This window comes from Xyrauchen texanus, chromosome 25, assembly GCF_025860055.1.
Source record: "Xyrauchen texanus isolate HMW12.3.18 chromosome 25, RBS_HiC_50CHRs, whole genome shotgun sequence".
Taxonomy (NCBI): Eukaryota; Metazoa; Chordata; class Actinopteri; order Cypriniformes; family Catostomidae; genus Xyrauchen; species Xyrauchen texanus.
In genome coordinates this window covers 22,707,458-22,727,816 of record NC_068300.1, presented here as the reverse complement: position 1 = coordinate 22,727,816, position 20,359 = coordinate 22,707,458, and the positions used below count along the sequence as shown (strand labels likewise).

The 20,359-nt window shown below is 39.5% G+C and overlaps 1 protein-coding gene across 1 annotated transcript; it reads left to right on the top strand.

Annotated features, from left to right (window-relative positions):
- Nucleotides 1-2,486: 2,486 nt before the first annotated feature.
- Nucleotides 2,487-20,151, top strand: LOC127619326 (solute carrier family 2, facilitated glucose transporter member 5-like). Its single transcript, XM_052092208.1, has 12 exons — nucleotides 2,487-2,615; nucleotides 2,887-2,985; nucleotides 3,115-3,272; nucleotides 3,379-3,503; nucleotides 4,535-4,687; nucleotides 5,330-5,455; nucleotides 11,615-11,802; nucleotides 11,952-12,062; nucleotides 12,507-12,608; nucleotides 12,841-12,916; nucleotides 13,666-13,793; nucleotides 19,775-20,151. Exons 1-12 carry the CDS (start codon nucleotides 2,574-2,576, stop codon nucleotides 19,994-19,996), a joined length of 1,530 nt encoding a protein of 509 aa, XP_051948168.1. The 5' UTR covers nucleotides 2,487-2,573; the 3' UTR covers nucleotides 19,997-20,151.
- The last annotated feature ends 208 nt before the right edge of the window (nucleotides 20,152-20,359 follow it).

Below are 20,359 nucleotides of genomic sequence, written 5' to 3'. Positions count from 1 at the left end.
CTTATAAGTACCTGGGTGTACATATTGATAATGCACTGACCTGGAAGGACCATGTAAATACTGTCTGCTCCAGACTCCAGCAGAGGATGCATTTTTTACGAAGACTCAGATTGTATGGAGTAGAACAAAAATGTATGTTGTTATTCTATCACGCAATATTAGAGACTATTTTAAAGTACGGTATTATAAGCTGGTATGGTAACCTGACAGTACAATCAAAATCACAGATCGCTCGTCAAGTAAAGACAGCTATGAAGATTATGGGGGTTAAAAACTATCTGCCCCCCCCAGAAAATCTGAGCAGTCGGTTATCAGACAGGCACAAAAAATAGTTTCTGACTCGACTCATATCCTCCATCTAGAATTTCAGCTTTTACACTCTGGCAGAAGATTTAGAGTTCCTAAATGTAGGTTAAACCGTTATAAAAATTCTTTCGTACCTTTGTCCATTAAGCTTATTAACGCTAATATGTAGTGTGAGTAATATGTAAATTGTGTATTTTGTAGGCTAGATAGAGTGTGCAACACATAAGTTGTGTATATTAGGGGTGTTAATAGTGTGCAGTATGACAATTGTGTATCATAGGCCATGTGGAATATATCAGTTGTGTATTTTATGGGGACTATAGAGTGTGCAGTATGCCAATTGCGCATTTTATGGGCCTTGTGCCAATGGAAGGGTTAATGTGTTTACTACTATACATATGTACCTACTAAATGTATATGAGAGAACGTTCGGGAGAAGTATGTGTTGAGGAAATGTTGTGAACTGTCTTGTGTTGTCTCTGTAAAGCTACGGAATGGACAGTGTCCAAAACAAATTTCCCTTCGGGGACAATAAAGTATATCTTAATCTTAATCTTAATCTTAATATTTTTCAAGAGGCTGTCCTACAGTTTTTGAACACATTTTGATTTGGTTCAACAGCTTTGTTTTTAAACTAACTGACAAGTTCATGTACCATACTTTAAAACACTCATGATCACAGACATAAAGAATAATAACAGAATCTGTTTTCTTGCTCCAAATGACCTAAGATGTCAAATGAAACAAATTATCTTCCTTGTCTTTTTACAGATACTGTCCGTATGATCTTTCCACGATAGCATGTTATCTATCATTACTCGTAGGTATTTATATGTCCCTATCTGTCTGATAGTGTCATTATGTATAACAACAGGCATCATATGAGGATCGGATGTTGACCCAAATACAATCTCTTCAGTTTTTTTTATATTAATAAAAAGGGCATTGTTGTCACACCACTCTACCAATTTAGTCACCCCCTGTTGGTGCAATCCAAGGCTCTCTGAGTCACATAACACAGATATTAACACAGTATCATCAGAGTACTTTAAGATGTATTGACTAGACCTGTCTATACGACAGTTGTCTGTGTACAATGTTAAAAAGCATGGCAGAACTAACGTAGCCCTGGGGTGCTCCAACATTTGTTTTAACTGCCATTGGCAAGGTTTCAAGTATTAGTGTGTACTTTCTCCCATTCTCCACATTTTTGCATGCACATACATATATACTGAAATATATACACTCACTGAGCACTTGTAACAGTATGGTCCTAATAACGTGCTTGATGTGGTCTCTGCTGTTGTAGCCCATCTGCCTCAAGGTTCGACATTTTGTGCTTCTGAGATGTTATTCTGCTCACATACGTATATAGTGGGTTATACATAAATCTGAGTTACTGTAGCCTTTCTGTCAGCTTGAACCAGTCTAGCCATTCTCTATTGACATCTCTTATCAATAAGTCATTCTGTCCACAGAACTGTCACTCACTGGATGTTTTTTGTTTTTGGCACCAGATTAAATTCTTGAGACTGTTGTGTGTGCAAATCCCAGGAGATCAGCAGTTACAGAAATGCTCAAACCAGCCCGTCTGGCACCAACAATCATGCCACGTTCCAAATCACTGAGATCACATTTTTTCCCATTCTGATGGTTGATGTGAACATTAACTGAAGCTCCTGACCCATATCTGCATCATTTTATGAATTGCACTGCTCCCACACAATTGGCTGATTAGATACTCGCATGAATAAGTAGGTGTACAAGTGTTTCTTATAAAGTGCTCAGTGAGTGTCGATTAGTCAATAAGAGACATAAAATAAACAGTAAATGGCACCGAGAGACAGGTATTGGTTGTACAGTATTTCCTAATTTGTTAGTCATTTTGATAAAGGTTTTGGTTGTTTTAAATAACACAAGCAAAGACAAACAAGGTATTTACAAACACAAATAAGGAAGAAGATACACTTTTAGGTACATTTGGTTAAATTCACCTCTGCAAAATTTAATGGAAATGTACATATAATTTTATAATTGTTAGTTATAAAACTTCCAGTCCTGAATGACATGATGATTACTTTCCATGGTTCTCTTTGATTATTAACATTTGCATTACCTTTTTGTTTATAACAGATTATAAATTGGCTTTAGTACAAAACAACAATTGTCAGGGTTGGCTCCAATGTCCAAAGTGCAATAAAAAGAAATGACAGCGGGTCTTTTACACTGAAGTTGTTTCTAACTAAGTACCACAGAGGATTTAAAACATGGAGGTAGAAAATGAAATGAAAACATTTGAGAGGAAGGGGGTGAGTACTTCTGACTTTAAATAATTTTTCTGATACAAAATAGAGCCCTTGTTTTACATTGTTGTTGTTGTTGTTGTTGTTGTTGTTTTTTACCTTTTGGTTTTGTTCGACAACATAAGCAACCAACAGTATTTCAATCAACAGCCACTTTCAATATATAGAAGTAGCCTACATATATATATATATATATATATATGACCTAACATTATTCTTTGTCTATGAAGACTGTTATTAGCATTTACATGTTTTATAACATCATTTTATTTTGCAGAGGTTGACGCTGGTACTGGCTTTAGCGTCTTTGATCTCTGCATTTGGTTCGTCTTTTCAGTATGGCTACAATGTGGCAGTGATCAACTCACCCGCCCCAGTACTGAGTATATTCTATTCTATTCTATTTTGTTCTATTCTTGCAAATGTCAAGTGTTGCCATTTAACATTCTTTATACATATTTAGCTACAACCTCTGATAAACTTTACTCTGATATTCTGATAAAAGGATATGCAGTTGTTCTACACTCAAATATATGAGGATCGTTATGGTCCAATGACAGACAATCTCTTGACCCTCCTGTGGTCTGTAACGGTGTCCATGTACCCACTGGGTGGGTTTTTTGGTTCTCTTATGGTGGCCCCATTGGTGAACAAATTTGGAAGGTAATCTGTGTGAACAAATCATACCAACCTTCTTAATGGATCCAAATCATCATACACCCTTTTTCTCATATGTTATAGTTTTTTAACTGAGATCTTTGGCCTACAGAAAAGGCACACTACTCTTCAACAACATCTTCTCTATTGTTCCTGCTATAATGATGGGTGTGAGTGAAGTGGGGAAGTCATTCGAGATCATCATTGCTGCTCGCTTTTTAGTGGGCATCTGTGCAGGTCAGTACAATTTCCACACATCAGTATGGATCAGCTATTTAATGCTCTAACTGCCCTAAGAATATTCCCTTCTACGAAATGAATTGATGATTATCATACCAAAAGCATATTTTAACTTATTTACTAGATTGCTACCTGTTCACAACTAAAATCAATTCTGTATGCCAGTTTCTTTCTATTATATAAAAAAATTATATGCCATGTAATTTCTGTTAGGACAATAGAAAGGTTAAAGGGATAGTTCACCCAAAACTGAAAATTACTCACAATCATGCCATCCCAGGTGTGTATGACTTTCTTTCTTCTGTTCTGCAGAACATAAAAGAAGATTTTTAGAAGAATATCTCTGTAGGTCCATACAATGCAAGTAAATGGTGACAAAAAATCTAAAAGCTCCAGAAAGGAGATAAAGTCAGCATAAAAGTAATCCATAAGACTCCAGTGGTTTAATCAATGTCTTCTGAAGTTATCCGGTTGGTTTGGGGTGAGATAAAATATAACTTCTTTTTCACGGTACATCTTGACATTGCATTCTCTAAGCGCGATCATGAGTTCAAGCTTGATTTCATTTCCTAGTGCATGATGCATGTGCAGAGTGCTAGATGAAGCTATAGGAAATGTAATCAAGCTTGAAGTTATGATCGCAAAGGAGACTGCTGTCAAGATGTACAGACAAAAATTTGTTATATTTTTGTCTGTTCTCACCCAAAACCAACTGGATTGCTTTAGACGACATTGATTAAACCACTGGAGTCATATGGATTACTTTTATGCTGCATTTATCTCCTTTTTGGGAGCTTTTGGAGTTCTGGTCACTTATCAATTGCATTGTATGGACCTACAGAGTTGAGATATTCTTCTAAAAATCTTAAATTCTGTAAAGCAGAACATAAGCAGGAAGGTAATATAAAGCTTGGATTGCATGAGGGTGAGTAAATAATGAGAGAATTTACATTTTTGGGTGAACTCCTAAGCATGACAGTATGCTTTTATAAAAACAGACCAACAGTGTTTTGCTGATTCTCTTCTAGGCCTGTCCTCTAATGTGGTGCCTATGTATTTGGGAGAGCTCTCACCCAAGAATTTTAGGGGGGCCATTGGTATAGTGCCCCAGCTCTTCATCACTATTGGAATTCTAACCGCACAGGTTTTTGGCATTCGCAGTATCCTGGGCAACAAAGAAGGTGACACCCAACATATTATAAATTATTTGTGCAGTTCTCTTGTGGTAATTGGTTTGAAGAGTCAATCTTGCAGAGTGGCTGTATTTAAACCTTTAAATACAATGCACTCATTAATTTTATGTTAATGTTGCTGCAAGTGTTCAGTTACCGATGCCATTGTTGAAATACCTTATAGTTTGTGGGTGAACGTGTCAGATAATAGGAAATTACTAAGATAAAAATCTGGTTTATTTAGCTGGTCATGTGATCTAAACATGGCAGTCTCGAGAGGCACTTCAGCTCCATGTACAATAAAACAGCTTTTAATAGGCTGCTGATATGAATGAGTCTTCATTACATGTGTGTACATAATTTTAAACATATATTTTATAAGTATGCTATTAAGTATTCATGTCTTTAGGGCTCAAACTTTTTCATGAAAAACATTTTTATGCACCTTTAACACAGAGTAACGAGCCAGACAAATTAATTCAAATCTCACTTTGATTATCTAGAGACTATATATATAAAATGCTCTTTAATGACATGCTGTACTATTGCTATGAAATTCCTGTCTGTATACTGTTTTCTAATATAGAGATTTTAGGGGGATTTTCTGCTGTTGGAGAATAAACATGGTGATGTGTAATGTTCTCTCTCTAGGCTGGGCCATTATGTTGGGTCTCACAGGTATCCCTGCTGTCATTGAACTCCTGCTTCTACCCTTCTTCCCAGAGAGCCCACGCTACATGCTCATACAAAAGGGGGATGAAAAAACTGCCAGGAAAGGTACACAAAGAGTTATTTCTGTCTCCCATGTCAAAGAACTCAGAAAATGTGTGTTTCATAACAGATGCGCACTTGCCCAGTTAACGATGTTATGTTCCAAGAACATTTTCCTAACGTTCCTGTTAGGTTGTGAAAACGTTATTTGAAAGTTCTTGTTACATTCAAAACATCTAGTTTTTATTTTTATTCTTGGTTATAGGAACATTCTGGAAAACTTTTGAACATTGTGGAATACTTTTACAGTGTAGTAACATTTAAAGAACGTTCCACTAACAATGTATGAATAATAGGTTCATGCAAAATTTTTGAGAAAGTTTATCAATGACAGAAAACGTTGAAAGAGCATTTTATTAACATTACTGCAATCTATCTATCTCTCTCTCTCTCTCTCTCTCTCTCTCTCTCTCTCTCTCTCTCTCTCTCTATATATATATATATAAACAGTGGGTATGGAAAGTATTCAGACCCCCTTACATTTTTCACGCTTTGTTATATTGCAGCCATTTGCTAAAATCATTTAAGTTCATTTGTTTTCCTCATTATTGTACACACAGCACCCCATATTGACAGAAAAACACAGAATTGTTGACATTTTTGCACATTTATTAAAATAGAAAAACTTATCACAAATATCACATGGTCCTAAGTATTCAGACCCTTTGCTGTGACACTCATATATTTAACTCAGGTGCTGTCCATTTCTTCTGATCATCCTTGAGATGGTTCTACACCTTCAATTGAGTCCAGCTGTGTTTGATTATACTGATTGGACTTGATTAGGAAAGCCACACACCTGTCTATATAAGACCTTACAGCTCACAGTGCATGTCAGAGCAAATGAGAATCATGAGGTCAAAGGAACTGCCTGAAGAGCTCAGAGACAGAATTGTGGCAAGGCACAGATCTGGCAAAGGTTACAAAAAAAATTCTGCTGCCCATAAGGTTCATAAGAGCACAGTGGCCTCCATAATCCTTAAATGGAAGACGTTTGGGATGACCAAAACCCTTCCTAGAGCTGGCCGTCCGGCCAAACTGAGCTATCGGGGGAGAAGAGCCTTGGTGAGAGAGGTAAAGAAGAACCCAAAGATCACTGTGGCTGAGCTCCAGAGATGCAGTCGGGAGATGGGAGAAAGTTGTAGTAAGTCAACCATCACTGCAGCCATCCACCAGTCGGGGCTTTATGGCAGAGTGGCCCGACGGAAGCCTCTCCTCAGTGCAAGATACATGAAAGCCTGCATGGAGTTTGCTAAAAAACACCTGAAGGACTCAAAGATGGTGATAAATAAGATTCTCTGGTCTGATGAGACCAAGCTAGAACTTTTTGGCCTTAATTCTAAGCGGTATGTGTGGAGAAAACCAGGCACTGCTCATCACCTGTCCAATACAGTCTCGACAGTGAAGCATGGTGGTGGCAGCATCATGCTGTGGGGGTGTTTTTCAGCTGCAGGGACAGGACGACTGGTAGCAATCGAGGGAAAGATGAATGCAGCTAAGTACAGGGATATCCTGGACGAAAACCTTACCCAGAGTGCTCTGGACCTCAGACTGGGCCGAAGGTTCACCTTCCAACAAGACAATGACCCTAAGCACACCGCTAAAATAACGAAGGAGTGGCTTCACAACAACTCCGTGACTGTTCTTGAATGGCCCAGCCAGAGCCCTGACTTAAACCCAATTGAGCATCTCTGGAGAGACCTGAAAATGGCTGTCCACCAACGTTTACCATCCAACCTGACAGAACTGGAGAGGATCTGCAAGGAGGAATGGCAGAGGATACCCAAATCCAGATGTGAAAAACTTGTTGCATCTTTCCCAAAAAGACTCATGGCTGTATTAGATCAAAAGGGTGCTTCTACTAAATACTGAACAAAGGGTCTGAATACTTAGGACCATGTGATATTTCAGTTTTTCTTTTTTAATAAATGTGCAAAAATGTCAACAATTCTGTGTTTTTCTGTCAATATGGGGTGCTGTGTGTACAATAATGAGGAAAAAAAATTTACTTAAATGATTTTAGCAAATGGCTGCAATATAACAAAGAGTGAAAAATTTAAGGGGGTCTGAATACTTTCCGTAACCACTGTATATATATATATATATATATATACACTCACTGTACCTTGTTGCTTCTTTGTAAATACCTTAAAGTGCTTGTGTAGAATCAAAATGCCAGAACAAATAGTGGTTAATAATGACGTGTTAAAATAATTCATTAATTCAACACCATAAAAATTGTTCACATGGCTCTAATGTGGTAATAATATGTAATAAAAATTGAAAATTGCTATTTGGCAAATTTTAACAGAATGCTCAATGAGTTCACACATTGACATGAGAGAGTTTGAATATAATAATTTCAAATACAATGTAATATATAAAGTAGGGGTCTTCAATAGGGGGTACATGGTGCTACTGCATGAGGGTCTGCCAATTATTATATGATCACTAATTTTTGTACAGACTGTGATGACGTGTTTCTGCCTATTTAGCAGTGTAAATCTTGTGGAAAACATTAGTGTTCAACCGATGTGTTTTTTGAAGGGCAGATGAGGATACCGATATCTTGTTGACAGGATAAACATAATACAATTTAAAACAGCAAATCAGATGTTAATACAATTTTCGATGTGAAACAAATACTTAATTAATGCAATATTTACAAAAATTTGCAAACAGTATACTTGAAAAAACATAACTTGAAAACAGAAAATGTTGACTATCCATTGACAAATATAATGGTAGATTTTGGAACTGGCACAAGGGAAAGTTAACACTTCTTTTATTCAGCCAAACGAACACTGTTATCGGCCAATGCCGATAACCACAGAATGGCCTAATATCGGCTGATTAATCAGCCTGGCTGATATATCAGTCTATCAATATAAAACACATTGAAAGAAGTGGAAAACATTTCAGTATTGATTTTTTTTTTCTTCTTCTTTGTAGTATACCTTCCTAACATTACTCTTTGTGATTTATTACTTTGGCATTAAATTAAAAAACTTTAAAAATGTATTTCTCTCCTCTGACTTTAATGCACCACTTTAAACAAATGTTCCCCTCTTTTGGGATGTTGTGGAAAAGTAATAGTGGTATTAATATTTTTTTCTTTTGCTGTTGGAAAAAAATCTATATTTTCTGTTGTCTCCCATTCACCACTATCTATTGTTTTTTCTGATCAACCACTAGGTGTCGCTATGTTGACTCTGAGTGCTGCTGGACAGTTTTCTTGTTTTGTTCTCAATAGGAAGCAATGAAAAAATAACTACAACAAGCGATCCAGATGGAGAATAACAACCTTTTTTCGTGTTTTAGTTGGAGAACAATTTGTTGTGCAGTTGTTGTCTGTCTTAACTACTCAAAGTAGTTCATGATTTTACTGTAACCTCAGTCCATTGCTTCATGTCATCTACACACTCTTGAGGCAGTGACAAATAAACGGTCATCGTGACTCTGTAAAGTACGGTACTATGAAGCCACAGGCAATGTTTTGAAATTTAAAACACTTAACATCTCGTTTTTCACTAAGAACAAATGCTGATGCAAGTGAAAAAACGTTGTAACCGCCGTTCCCTGATGGAGGGAACGGACTTCTTTGAAGGCCTCGCTTACCTATGAACTTGAGAAAAGGCCAATGAAAAATTGGCAGACAGAATTTGCATGTCCATCCCCAGGACATATGGGTATAAACGGAGAGAATCATGCATCTGTCCATTCAGATTCTGCACTGAGGAGCCGAGAATAAGGTTCGGCCATAGCAGTGGCTCGGTTCAGCATCGTGGCCAGGGGGGACACAACGTCTTGGAGGTTACAAAAGTAACCTAGACGTTCCCCGTTGGTTGCTCACTTCAATGTTGTGTCGAATGAAGCAACACTAGCAGTCCTTATTCAATCACACCATTTGCAGAACCGTGTACGTGTGCTGCTGATAAAGGTGCGGGCAGGCAGTTGCGTGCCAAAGCGACAGGCTGCGTCAGAATGCACGTACCCTTCCCCAATGCCCCCATAAAATCTTTAGGTTCCCGGCACCCCGAAGGGGGGAACAAAGCGACGTGCCAAGCATGGGAGCAGGCCGCACCAGCCGCGCCATTTCTCTCTCTATGTTTCTCGCATAGAGTCAAAGTGGCTGGGGCCATCTTAACGCTATCACACGCATCGGGGAAGGCATAATTACTCCTATTCTTTCAGGGGGAAAAGACCCCACGGAGACCACCACCTGCCCAGGCTGGGGGGAGGTAAAGAGTGGTGAAATACGTCACATGGGTTTTCAGGCCACATGTGGGAATGGCACAAAGGTAGATCCTAACTGCTGTGAGGGAGGAGTTGCTACAAACATGGTGACCGGGGCACCGACCGCCACTGAGGATGCATTATGCCCCAGGAGCCTCTGAAATTTTTTAGAGCAACTGCTGTGCCTGGCTTGAATAAGGTGAGGCATTTCATCACTGACTGAGCACGCTCGTTGGTGAGGCGCACTGTCATTGAGACAGTGATGCTCTGAACCGGGGTGAGCTTGCTCTTTTCCCAGTTGACCTGAAGCCCTAGACGGCTGAGGTGCCTGATCACCTGGTGCATGTGGGCGCACAGTGACTCTCGAGAGTGTGCTAGGATGAGCCAGTTGTCAAGGTGATTGAGTATGTGGATGCCCACTTCCCTTTGGCGGTCAGTGACGACGGCATCCTACGGGCCTTGGAGAGGAACACCGGGCAATCCCGCCAGGTGGGACATAGGACATAGGTGGATCGCAACCACTCTGTCCTCCTGGGGGACCTCCAAGTACCCGAGGGCCGCCCTGCTGTCGAGGGTAGTGAGAGCGGATGAGCTGGCATGAGGAGGTTATTTGCGGGCAGTGAAAGATGTCCTCCATGTCCTCATCAGCTCATCATGCACCTCTGGGAAGAAAGGAATCGGGGGGATCATCTAGCAGTGAAGGCTGTGGGGAGGATGGAGGGTTCCAGTCCAACCCCATGCTGACGGCGGCCTGGGTAAGCATGTTGGCCAACTGGGCGTCAGCCTCAGACTGGGCGTGCCGACCCGAAGGCGGCAGTCCAGTCGATTCTTCCACGTCAGATGCCAGAACACTCTCCGATGCAGCGGTGAACTCATCATCCAGCTCGGGGGGCTCGAGGGAGAAAGCAGACTGGGCGTGAGGTGAGCCACTCTCACCTCGAGCTGGACGGGCATGCCGGGGGGAACCATCCACAAATGCTGCCTCGGTGTGATCGCTGCCCAGACACACGAGGCAGCATCTGTGACCGTCAGGAGTGGAGAGAAATCGACCGCATCCAGGAACTACACAGGGGTGGAAGGGCATCTTTATAAAGATGCGTCCTGAAAAGGACGTTCAACGCCAGCTGTATATTGCTCTTTTAGAGAATTTAAACTCTTTTACAGAAAATACTCTCTTTTAGAAGCGCTGTTGAAGCGCCCAGGGGCAAAGCTGCATTGCCGTGCAGAGAAGGAGAAAGCCTCTGACATGCGGCGTAGATCCAACAGCATACGCTCTACAGAGGTGAGTGGAACAGTAAGTCAATTCAGCTCGCTGATCGCACAACCACTCGGCTCCGAAGAAGAAATCTGAATGGACAGACTCATGATTTCCTCCTTTTATGCCCGTATGTCTGGGGGATGGACATGCAAATTCTGTCTGCCAATTTCTCATTGGCCTTTTCTCAAATTCATATGTAAACGAGGCCTTCAAAGAAGTCCCCTAGTGTCGCTTCATTCTACACAACTGCAAAGTGAGCGACAGACAGGGAACTGGAGACTGGAAAACAAAAACAGGCTTTTCAGTTATTCAGGAAAAAGTGGATAGAAATTTGCCCTTCTTTAGTTTACTTCCAGGTTCCAAATCCAGATATGTGACATGGATCCATAATAAATAATTATAAATATTCAGAATAACGTTTCATAACATTAATTATACCCAATGAGTTACAATTAACATTGTAAATACATTAATGATAGCCTACTATACTCCTACGCATGTTATTATAGGCCAGGCTATTCAACTTTATGCTATTCTCTATCCATTCGATTCAATGTTTCTACCTAGAATCTTTTGTAAGAGGATTCTTTGTTTTAGACAGTTCAATTCACATACGAATGCTCTGAGGGGTTTGCCTTGATGCCCTCTCGCTCTGTTGAGCTGTGTTTCAGCACTGCAGCAGCTGCGTGGCTGGGAGGATGTAGATGAAGAGCTGTGCGAGATGCATGATGAGGATCAATCGGAACGAGCCGAGGGCCATCTCTCCGTGCTCAACCTCCTCACCTTCCACTCACTGCGCTGGCAGCTGCTGTCTGTTATCATCCTGAACATGGGCCAACAACTCTCAGGCGTCAATGCTGTATGTACTACCACACAATTTTCACAAGTGATTATTTTACACACACTTCCCTCTGTGGCCAAATCAGTTTTCTTGTCAGTGCATTGTCACGTTAGGTTTCAAATATGTTTTTTTTTTTCACAAAATCTAACCTTTAACCCCACCTTCAGATTTATTACTATGCAGACAGCATCTACAGCTCAGCAGGAGTGAGGGAAGATCACATTCAGTATGTGACAGTTGGAACAGGAGCTGTGAATGTCTTCATGACAGTAGCAGCTGTAAGGAACTAACTTTCTAATTCCACATTGCTTTTCTGCATTAGTTATGCTCCTCGTTGTTTAATATTCCCTTTCCCTGCTGAAAAGACTAGCTAGAATTTCCATGCTGCTCCAGTTCAGCCTGGTTAAAGCTGGTTTGTGCTGGTTTGGCGCTGATCTAGCTAATTAAGCAAAACTAAGCTAAGCTTGTCAACTAGCACAGCCTTTCTAGTCAACCAGCTACAACTAGCATGGATGAAGCTTGTTGACCTAGGACGTTTTACTGTTTTAGCCTAGTTAGGAAGCCTGATGCGGACACCAGGACAACTTGTTGGGGAAAAGCAACCAAAACACAACATATTCTGGTCTTTTCAGCAGGGTTGAGTAACTTATTTAACATGATAATTGTTATGAAGCTCATATCCTTCACTAAGAAACAAGATTATAATATATGTGTTTTTGTAGGTGTTCATAGTGGAGAAATCTGGCAGAAAGTTGCTGCTTTTGATTGGCTTTGGTATCTGCTGTGTAGCTTGTGCTCTCCTGACCATAGCTCTACTCTTCCAGGTATAGTAATGCTGTACTTACTCAAACCCAGGCATAAAGCACAATATTATGAACAATCAAATTCAATTTAACTGTAAATAAATCTGGACAGGGTCTCAGAGGACATTTTAATTCTAGAGTAGAGAATGTACTGGGCTGACAAATTTGACTCCTGGGTCTATGTGAAATGCAAGGCTATAAATGTGGTAAATGTACCTCACATTAATTTCCTCACTGTACATTCCACCCACAGACAAAACTGGATTGGATGCCCTACATCAGCATTGTTTGTGTCATTGTTTATGTCATTGGACATGCCATTGGCCCAAGTGAGTTCACAGCAATCCCATTTAGACCTATCCAACAGGGACACAGGGAGCTCGCTGCATTCCAGTTAATTCACACCCTCCTTCCCATACAGTTTTATTCCTTTGTGGGAAATGGCAATGGATTTATGCTGCGGTTCAGGGACTTTACATTAAAACGCTAGAGTAAACACAAGAAAAGTGGTTGTGCTTTAAATTGGCTATAAAGCAGATTGCAAAAGCACCACAGTGCTTCAAGCAATCTTGTATGCTGTAAAACAATTTTAATGATTATGTTATAAAAACATCCTTGTTTTTATCCATTTAACTTGTAGCAGTAATTTCTGACATTTCTGCTCAATTTTATGACTTTTTAGAGCTTCATCTCATCAGTAATTTAATTCAAAGTAGTTAAAAAATTATACTAAAATTATCACTGCAGGTTGTAAATTTGTCACAACTTTTACAAATTTAAAGCTGGATGTAAAGGGTTTAGGGTAAGTGTTGGGTTAGGGTTAGGTTTAGGGTCAGGGATAAGGTTAACAGTGTAACTACAGATGTAATTAAAAGCAGGTACTTTAAATGTAAGTACAATTAAATAACAAGTACTGTATGTGCATTATGAGTACATTGTAATAAATGCTTAAGTACATAGTAGTTAATGACACCTAATATAAAGTGGGTCCAAATTATTTACTGTGTATTTTTCTGTCTAAAAAGGTGCCTGATGAAATAATTTCAAGGTTTGACAACTTTGTTGCATCTCTTCGCAGGTCCTATTCCTTATGTAATCACCACAGAGATGTTCCGGCAGTCTTCTCGACCACCAGCCTTCATGGTGGCCGGCTCGGTTCACTGGCTCTCAAACTTCACAGTTGGCCTGGTCTTCCCCTTTTTAGAGGTCAGAGTTCAAAGGAACCATTGACAAATCAGAGTTCTGCTTCAAAAGATCGGTGGAGTCTGTCCATTTTTAATGGTTGAAATTTCGAATGATTTAAAAAATCTTGTCATCAATGCAAATCCTTCTACTTTTGGTAGTTTGAAGGTTCTCAGCTGAAGACTGAGGACTCTTTGAGAACTAAAACTAAATAAATTAGAAGTAAAAAAAGAAGACAATTGTCAAACATATAGGGCCCTATTTTAAGAAAGCTAACTGCAGTGCTATGCCATAAGTCATACATGTAAAGTCAATTGGTATGTCCATGAAGTTTTGGTGTTTTCATGCAAATCAAGTCTAGGCGCAAGTGGGTTTGGTGGAATTGCGTGCACAAAGCGGTAATGGGCTGGGCCAAGTGCAATTGAATTCTGATGTTCATCTCCAGTTACATCCTGTTCCATCACCTGTCAAACACCATCTATCGAAAACAGAGAGAGTACATTCATCATTAAGATTAACATTTTTATTGATTCATAGAGATGTCAAAGAAAAACAAAACATATATATTCAATGAATCAACATTTAACTCCCACTACTACCCCTCTCCAATCAACAAACCCACCCCGACCCCCAAAGAACATCCCCTTGGTCTCACACACACAAGTACACACACACACACACAAACTTATATATATATTTCAAACTAACCTAACCCCTAACTCTATCTCCTCGCACCACTCTCGAATTGAGGGCGCTCCAGCCGACTTCCACCCCCTTAAAACAATCTGCCTGCCTGTCATAACATTATGTCTTTATCTCCTATATCGATTACCACCCCATCTCCCAAAACACAGAGTCTGGGGCAAAACGAAACCTGAGTGCCAAAAACATCAGACACAAAACTCTGAACCTTCAACCAAAATTAATGGATCTCAGCACACCACCAAACAACATGAGCTGTGTCTCCATCCTCTGACTGGCATCGCCAGCAGGTGGGTGTGTCTTTAAGATCAAACCTATACATTCTAGAGGTGGTCCAATAGAATCTATGTAAAATCTTGAATTGCATATGGAGCACCCTTGCATCTCTAGATACAGACTTGATGTTTTTTAGAAACCTAGCCCACACTCCCTCCTCCAATTTCAAGTTAAAATCTTTCTCCCATAATCTCTTGATAGAACTTAAAGCTCCGTCCCCCAGACTCTGAATTAGCAGAGAGTAATACACTGATGTGTCATGACCTTTTCCAAAAGCAGTAATCACCACTCCCAGAGTGTCTGCCGCTTTAGGAGGTGTATGCTACTCACAAATATTGTAGAGAGCAGGTGGTGCAGCTGTAAATACCTATAGAACTGAGATCTGGGAATCCCAAAATGTTGAACCAAATTTTCAAGGGATCTCAACACATCACTCTCAAATAGGTCACAGAGTGTAGCAACCACACAATCACAATCCACTCTGACCAGCAGAAAGGGGCTTATTAATACATAATTTCTGGTTCAACCATATGCTCGAGGCAACATTTAAATAAATGTCAGAATTAAACACTCTGGACACTTTAGTCCATACCAAGTGCAAATGTGAGATGACGGAGTGTAACTTAACTTCTCCGGTTAGTTTGATAGAGAGGCTTTGAAATAGCAAAATAGGGGCAAGAAATTCCTGTTCAATACAAAACCAGGGAGGGGCTCTCTCAGGTGGAAGCGACCAATGAGCCAAATGTCTGAGACCGAATGCATAATAATAAAGAAAAATCTTGGGTAGGACTAGCCCACCTTTTTCATTCGGTCTATGCAACTTACTGAAATGTAATCTGGGACGCTTTCCATTCCAAATGAAGGACTTCGCTATGTTATCAAATTGCTTGAAATAAGAGATTGAGACATCTACAGGGAGAGATTGTAGCAGGAAGTTGAATTATGGAAAGCAATTAATTTTAATAAAATTAACCATCCCAATCATAGATAAATGTAATGAAGCCCACCTGCCCACATCACACGAAAACCTTGTTATTAAGGGGTCAAAATAAACTCTAACTAAATCACACAAATTTAATGAGTATAAAATACCCAAATACTTAATGCCCTGTTTGGGCCACTGGAAGAGACCCAGCAGAAAAGCTGGGCAGTATGCTGTCAGAGACAAAGCTTCGGATTTAGACCAATTGACTCTATCCTGAGAAGGCACGGCAAGATCTAGAGGGGTCAGATATGTATAATAAAATATCATTTGTGTAAAGCAAAAGCATGGACCACACCTCCCGCCACCAGAAATGGAAAATCATCCTCCTTTCTTAGCGGCTGCTAATGGTTCCAGGGCAAGAAAGAACAATAAAGGGGAAAGAGGGCAACCCTGCCAGGTGCCCCTATCCAGAGTAAAATAATCTGAAATTAATCCATTTGTTTGTACCGCTGCTACAGGGTGTCTATAAAGTAATTTAGCCCATCCAATAAAAGTATTCCCGAACCCGTATATTTCCAAAATCTTAAAAAGATAATCCCAATCTACCTTATCAAACGCCTTTTCATCATCAAGTGAGATGGAAGTGACCGGAGTCTGATCATCATCACACTTGGATCTTTGTCCTTTTTAAGAATCAGACTGATCCAGGCTTGTGTCATGGTTGGTGGAAGCTTTCCATTCTTTAATGATTCTGTATAAACTTCTAACAAAAGTGGAGCGAGTTCTGTAGCATAAGATTAAAATAATTCAGCTGCAAAGCCGTCTGTTAATTCCATTGCCAAGCTCCTCCAAGGTTATTTCCGAATCAAGATAATTTTTTAGGGATTTCTAATGGTTCCACAAAATTTCTATTATCTTTATCAGTAGATGAAGACATGGAAATATAGAGATCAAGCTAGAATTCTTTAAAAGCATTATTAATATCAGTGGCTGAGGTAAAAATGTCACCACCAGCAGATTTCACTGAGGGAATGGTAGAAATTACTCTCTCTGCTTTATACATGAAGCCAGAAGTTTTCCTGCTTTGTCCCCTGACTCAAAGTATGACTGTCTCCATGACAAAATAGTATTAAATCTGTATTTCAATCGTGTTAATTCTCTGAGGCCATCAGGCGACATTCTGCGCTTCAGCTCTGACGCTGCACTTTTAATATTCCCTTCCAACTCCACGAGTTCTCGTGCTTTAGATTTTTTGATGACTGAGGCATACTGTATGATCTGACCCCTAAGAACAGCCTTTAGTGCCTCCCAAGCCATGCACGCAGAGGATACTGAGGACCGGTTGGTCTCCATATAAACATTGATTTCGGCCTTTAACATTGTTTGTCTGAATTATTGAAATTCAGGATTTTTCAAAAGAGATACATTTAAGCACCAACTATATGATTTATTTTTCTTTGTATGTGGCAATACCTCTAAACTCACCAGGGCATGATCTGTGACTAAGATGTTTCCAATTGAGCAACAACAGATGAAAATCTATTCTAGAGTAAATCATATAGAAATTTAATAAAACTAAAATGTATAGTCCCTACCAGATGGGTTCAAAAGTCTCCAAATAGCTGTAAGATCAAGATTTTTACACATCCTGTGAAGCATCACTGTCTCCTCCCAATATTATAACAGCTTGCAACATCCCTTCAAGATCTATAAAAAAGCCATGATTATCAGCGTTAGGTGCGTAAATATTAGCCAAAATCTTATTCTATTAAGAAATAACCTTCCTTCTTTTTATGGGGTGCCCCAACCATTCACATTTTACGTGGAGAGAGGCAATCCGCTCATATTAACATTTGACATTTTGACAAATTAGAAAAAATAGATTGAGTATGAAAAATTATAATGACCACATTCCAACATTAGTGCAACAATCAAACCCTGGACATCCCTCAGAATAAAAAAACAGAAAAAAGAAAAACGTGTGCATTTACCCCGCGCACAACAGCGGCAACTGGCTTCCATCCCTCAAACAGTCCATGTACGCCTACGAGAGCCCCCGCAACAACTTTGCCATCGGATTTCTCAAGACGGGTGCTTGAATACAAATTTTGTGAGACAGAATTACACAACAGAAAATAATCTATAAAACAAACTCCAGCCAATAGGAGGCGAAAGGACAAAGAGCATGAAGATTCCTCCACATAATTGTCCCGAAGGTGTGTTCCTCCACAAAGAAAGCTCCAGCTACTAGCGGAACCAGCATAAAATAAAATAAAAGTCCTTCAGTTTCCTCATGCAGTCAAACGAATGTTCAGTGAGCCGGCCCATTCGGCTGTTACATGAGTGCAACAAATTACCTAATCACTCCAATGTCCTGCAAGAAATATTCCACAAAACAAACTCCTGCCAATAGGAGGCATAAGCACAAAGAATGTGCAGATTCATCCACAACCTGTCCGGAAGGAGTGTTATTCCACAAAACAAACTCCACCAGGAACCAGCACAAAAAGAAACAAAAAAGGCACGCACTTTCCTTGGGCAGTCAAGTAAATGTTCAGTGAGTCAGGCATCGACAGTACCACAACATGACTTACTCAGTCCATTGACTTTATGAAGGACATTGCAAGCTGTAGGCATGTAAATATTTTGAAGCCATCCTTAGTATCTACTCTCAATATGGCCAGTTACATCAGTGCAAAAGTGACCTTCTGTTGCTGTAAGTGTTTCTTACATTCCTTGAATCAATCACGTTTCTCTCTTGTTGAATTTGCAATGTCTGGGAACAAGAAAATGCTGTGATTCTTCCAAGAAAGCCTTCCTTTACTCCTCACGTAACATGAAATCTTTATTGGATGATCTCAGAAATTTGGCCAGAATTTATCAGAGCCTGTCTCCCTCCATGGATTTCTGAGCCGGAACTCTGTTAGCTTGCTCGATTTCCATCTTATGGCCTTTTATGTCAGACTTGGGAAGAGCCTGTCCAGGGTTTTCACCATATTGGTCGCTAGCAGATTAGCCGCTAATTCCCTCTCCAATGACCCCAGATAATTGATCAATTTCTCATCATCCCTCACTCTTGTAACCATCTCAGTGAATTTCGTCTGCATGGCAGTGATTTATCTACGTATTACAACAAGATCCTCTAAATCAGCATTGCAGACATGTTCATCAATTGACGCCGAATTTCTTTCACTTCACCATCCAAATGGTGAAGCCTGCTGTTCAGGGGCTTCAGCTTGAGCACAGAATTGTCTTTTAATTTCTGCAAAGCCAGAGGATTTTGAATTATTTGACAGATTGTCTTCCTTGAACAGTTAAGAATCAAGGTGTATTGAATCTCACAGGTTTATGATACAAAAAGTATTAAAACTAGCAAAGTACGCAGAACTCGCCGCTCACGTGTCCGAACCTCGCAAGGTGCCACGCGACTCCCGAGATAACACATTCATAAGAATTTGGTATTGTAAATGTAATGAATTAGAAGAATAGAAATATTGTTTAAAGTTCTTTTGTGCATTACTGTGTATACAACATGTGGTCATGTAAATGCATTAGACAGTTTTCCTTTATCGGTCATGAGGTCATGAACTGCTCAAGAAAAAACAATTGGCATGGGTAGATTTTTGCCTATTACCCAAATTTCACATTACATATAAACACCTTTACCGGTGTTCTTACTGGCTTAATGTGAACAAGTGTTGTGTGCATGCCTCTTTAAAAGTTTAGAATAAAAAGATTATTTATATATATGTAAGCACAGGTTTTCTTGCTTTGTCTGATTTTTTTAAAATAAACACATTTTTAGGAGTTATCAGAGAATTGGTGTGCATGTAAACTGGCTCATTGTTTAGTTCCATTCTGAAACTTCTCTAGAAAGAGACATGTCAAATTACTTGGGTCTTTTTCTCATGAGAAATATTTGAGAAGTAGTAGAATTTAGCTGAAGTCTCCATTCAATCGCATTGCTGTCTAGGTGAAACAGTAAAGCTAATTAAGAACTGTAATTTGTTATTTGTCTTTCCTATGGGATCAAAGTGAGCTTGAAGGAGTTGATAAGAAAAAATGTGCCCCTCATGGTTTTTGTTTGTGGATCTGTCTACAGAAAGGCCTGGGTGCATACAGCTTCATCATTTTCTCTTGTGTCTGTCTTGCCACACTTATCTACATCTGGGTGGTCATCCCAGAGACTAAAAACAAAACCTTTCTGGATATCAGCAAGCTTTTTGCTAAGAGAAACAAGACGGAGATTGTAGTGGAGGCTGGGGCTCTGAGATCAAAGAGAGTGGAAAGCAGTGGACAGGAAATGAAGAGCACATTTCTCTGATGGCTCTTTGGGTAACAACAAAAGGACTTCAGTTGGAGAATTTCTTTAAGAATATATTATTTTAATTGCATTCTGTTTTTATTATGTCAATAAATACATATAAATGCAAATAATAAATATTTAAATACAAAATTTGAATGTGTGCTGTTCAAATAAAACACAATTTTAAGAATAAAATATTGTTTATTGAAATGTTTCAGATATGGTTCACAGTATCCGTTAGGTAAATACATTACAATGCTTATATCCCAGATCCAAAATGAACTTTTTGCAACTGCCACCACCCAAAAATATTTCTTACTGACCATGAGATTTTTTAATTATTTTTTCATGAGATAGATATATATATATATATATATATAT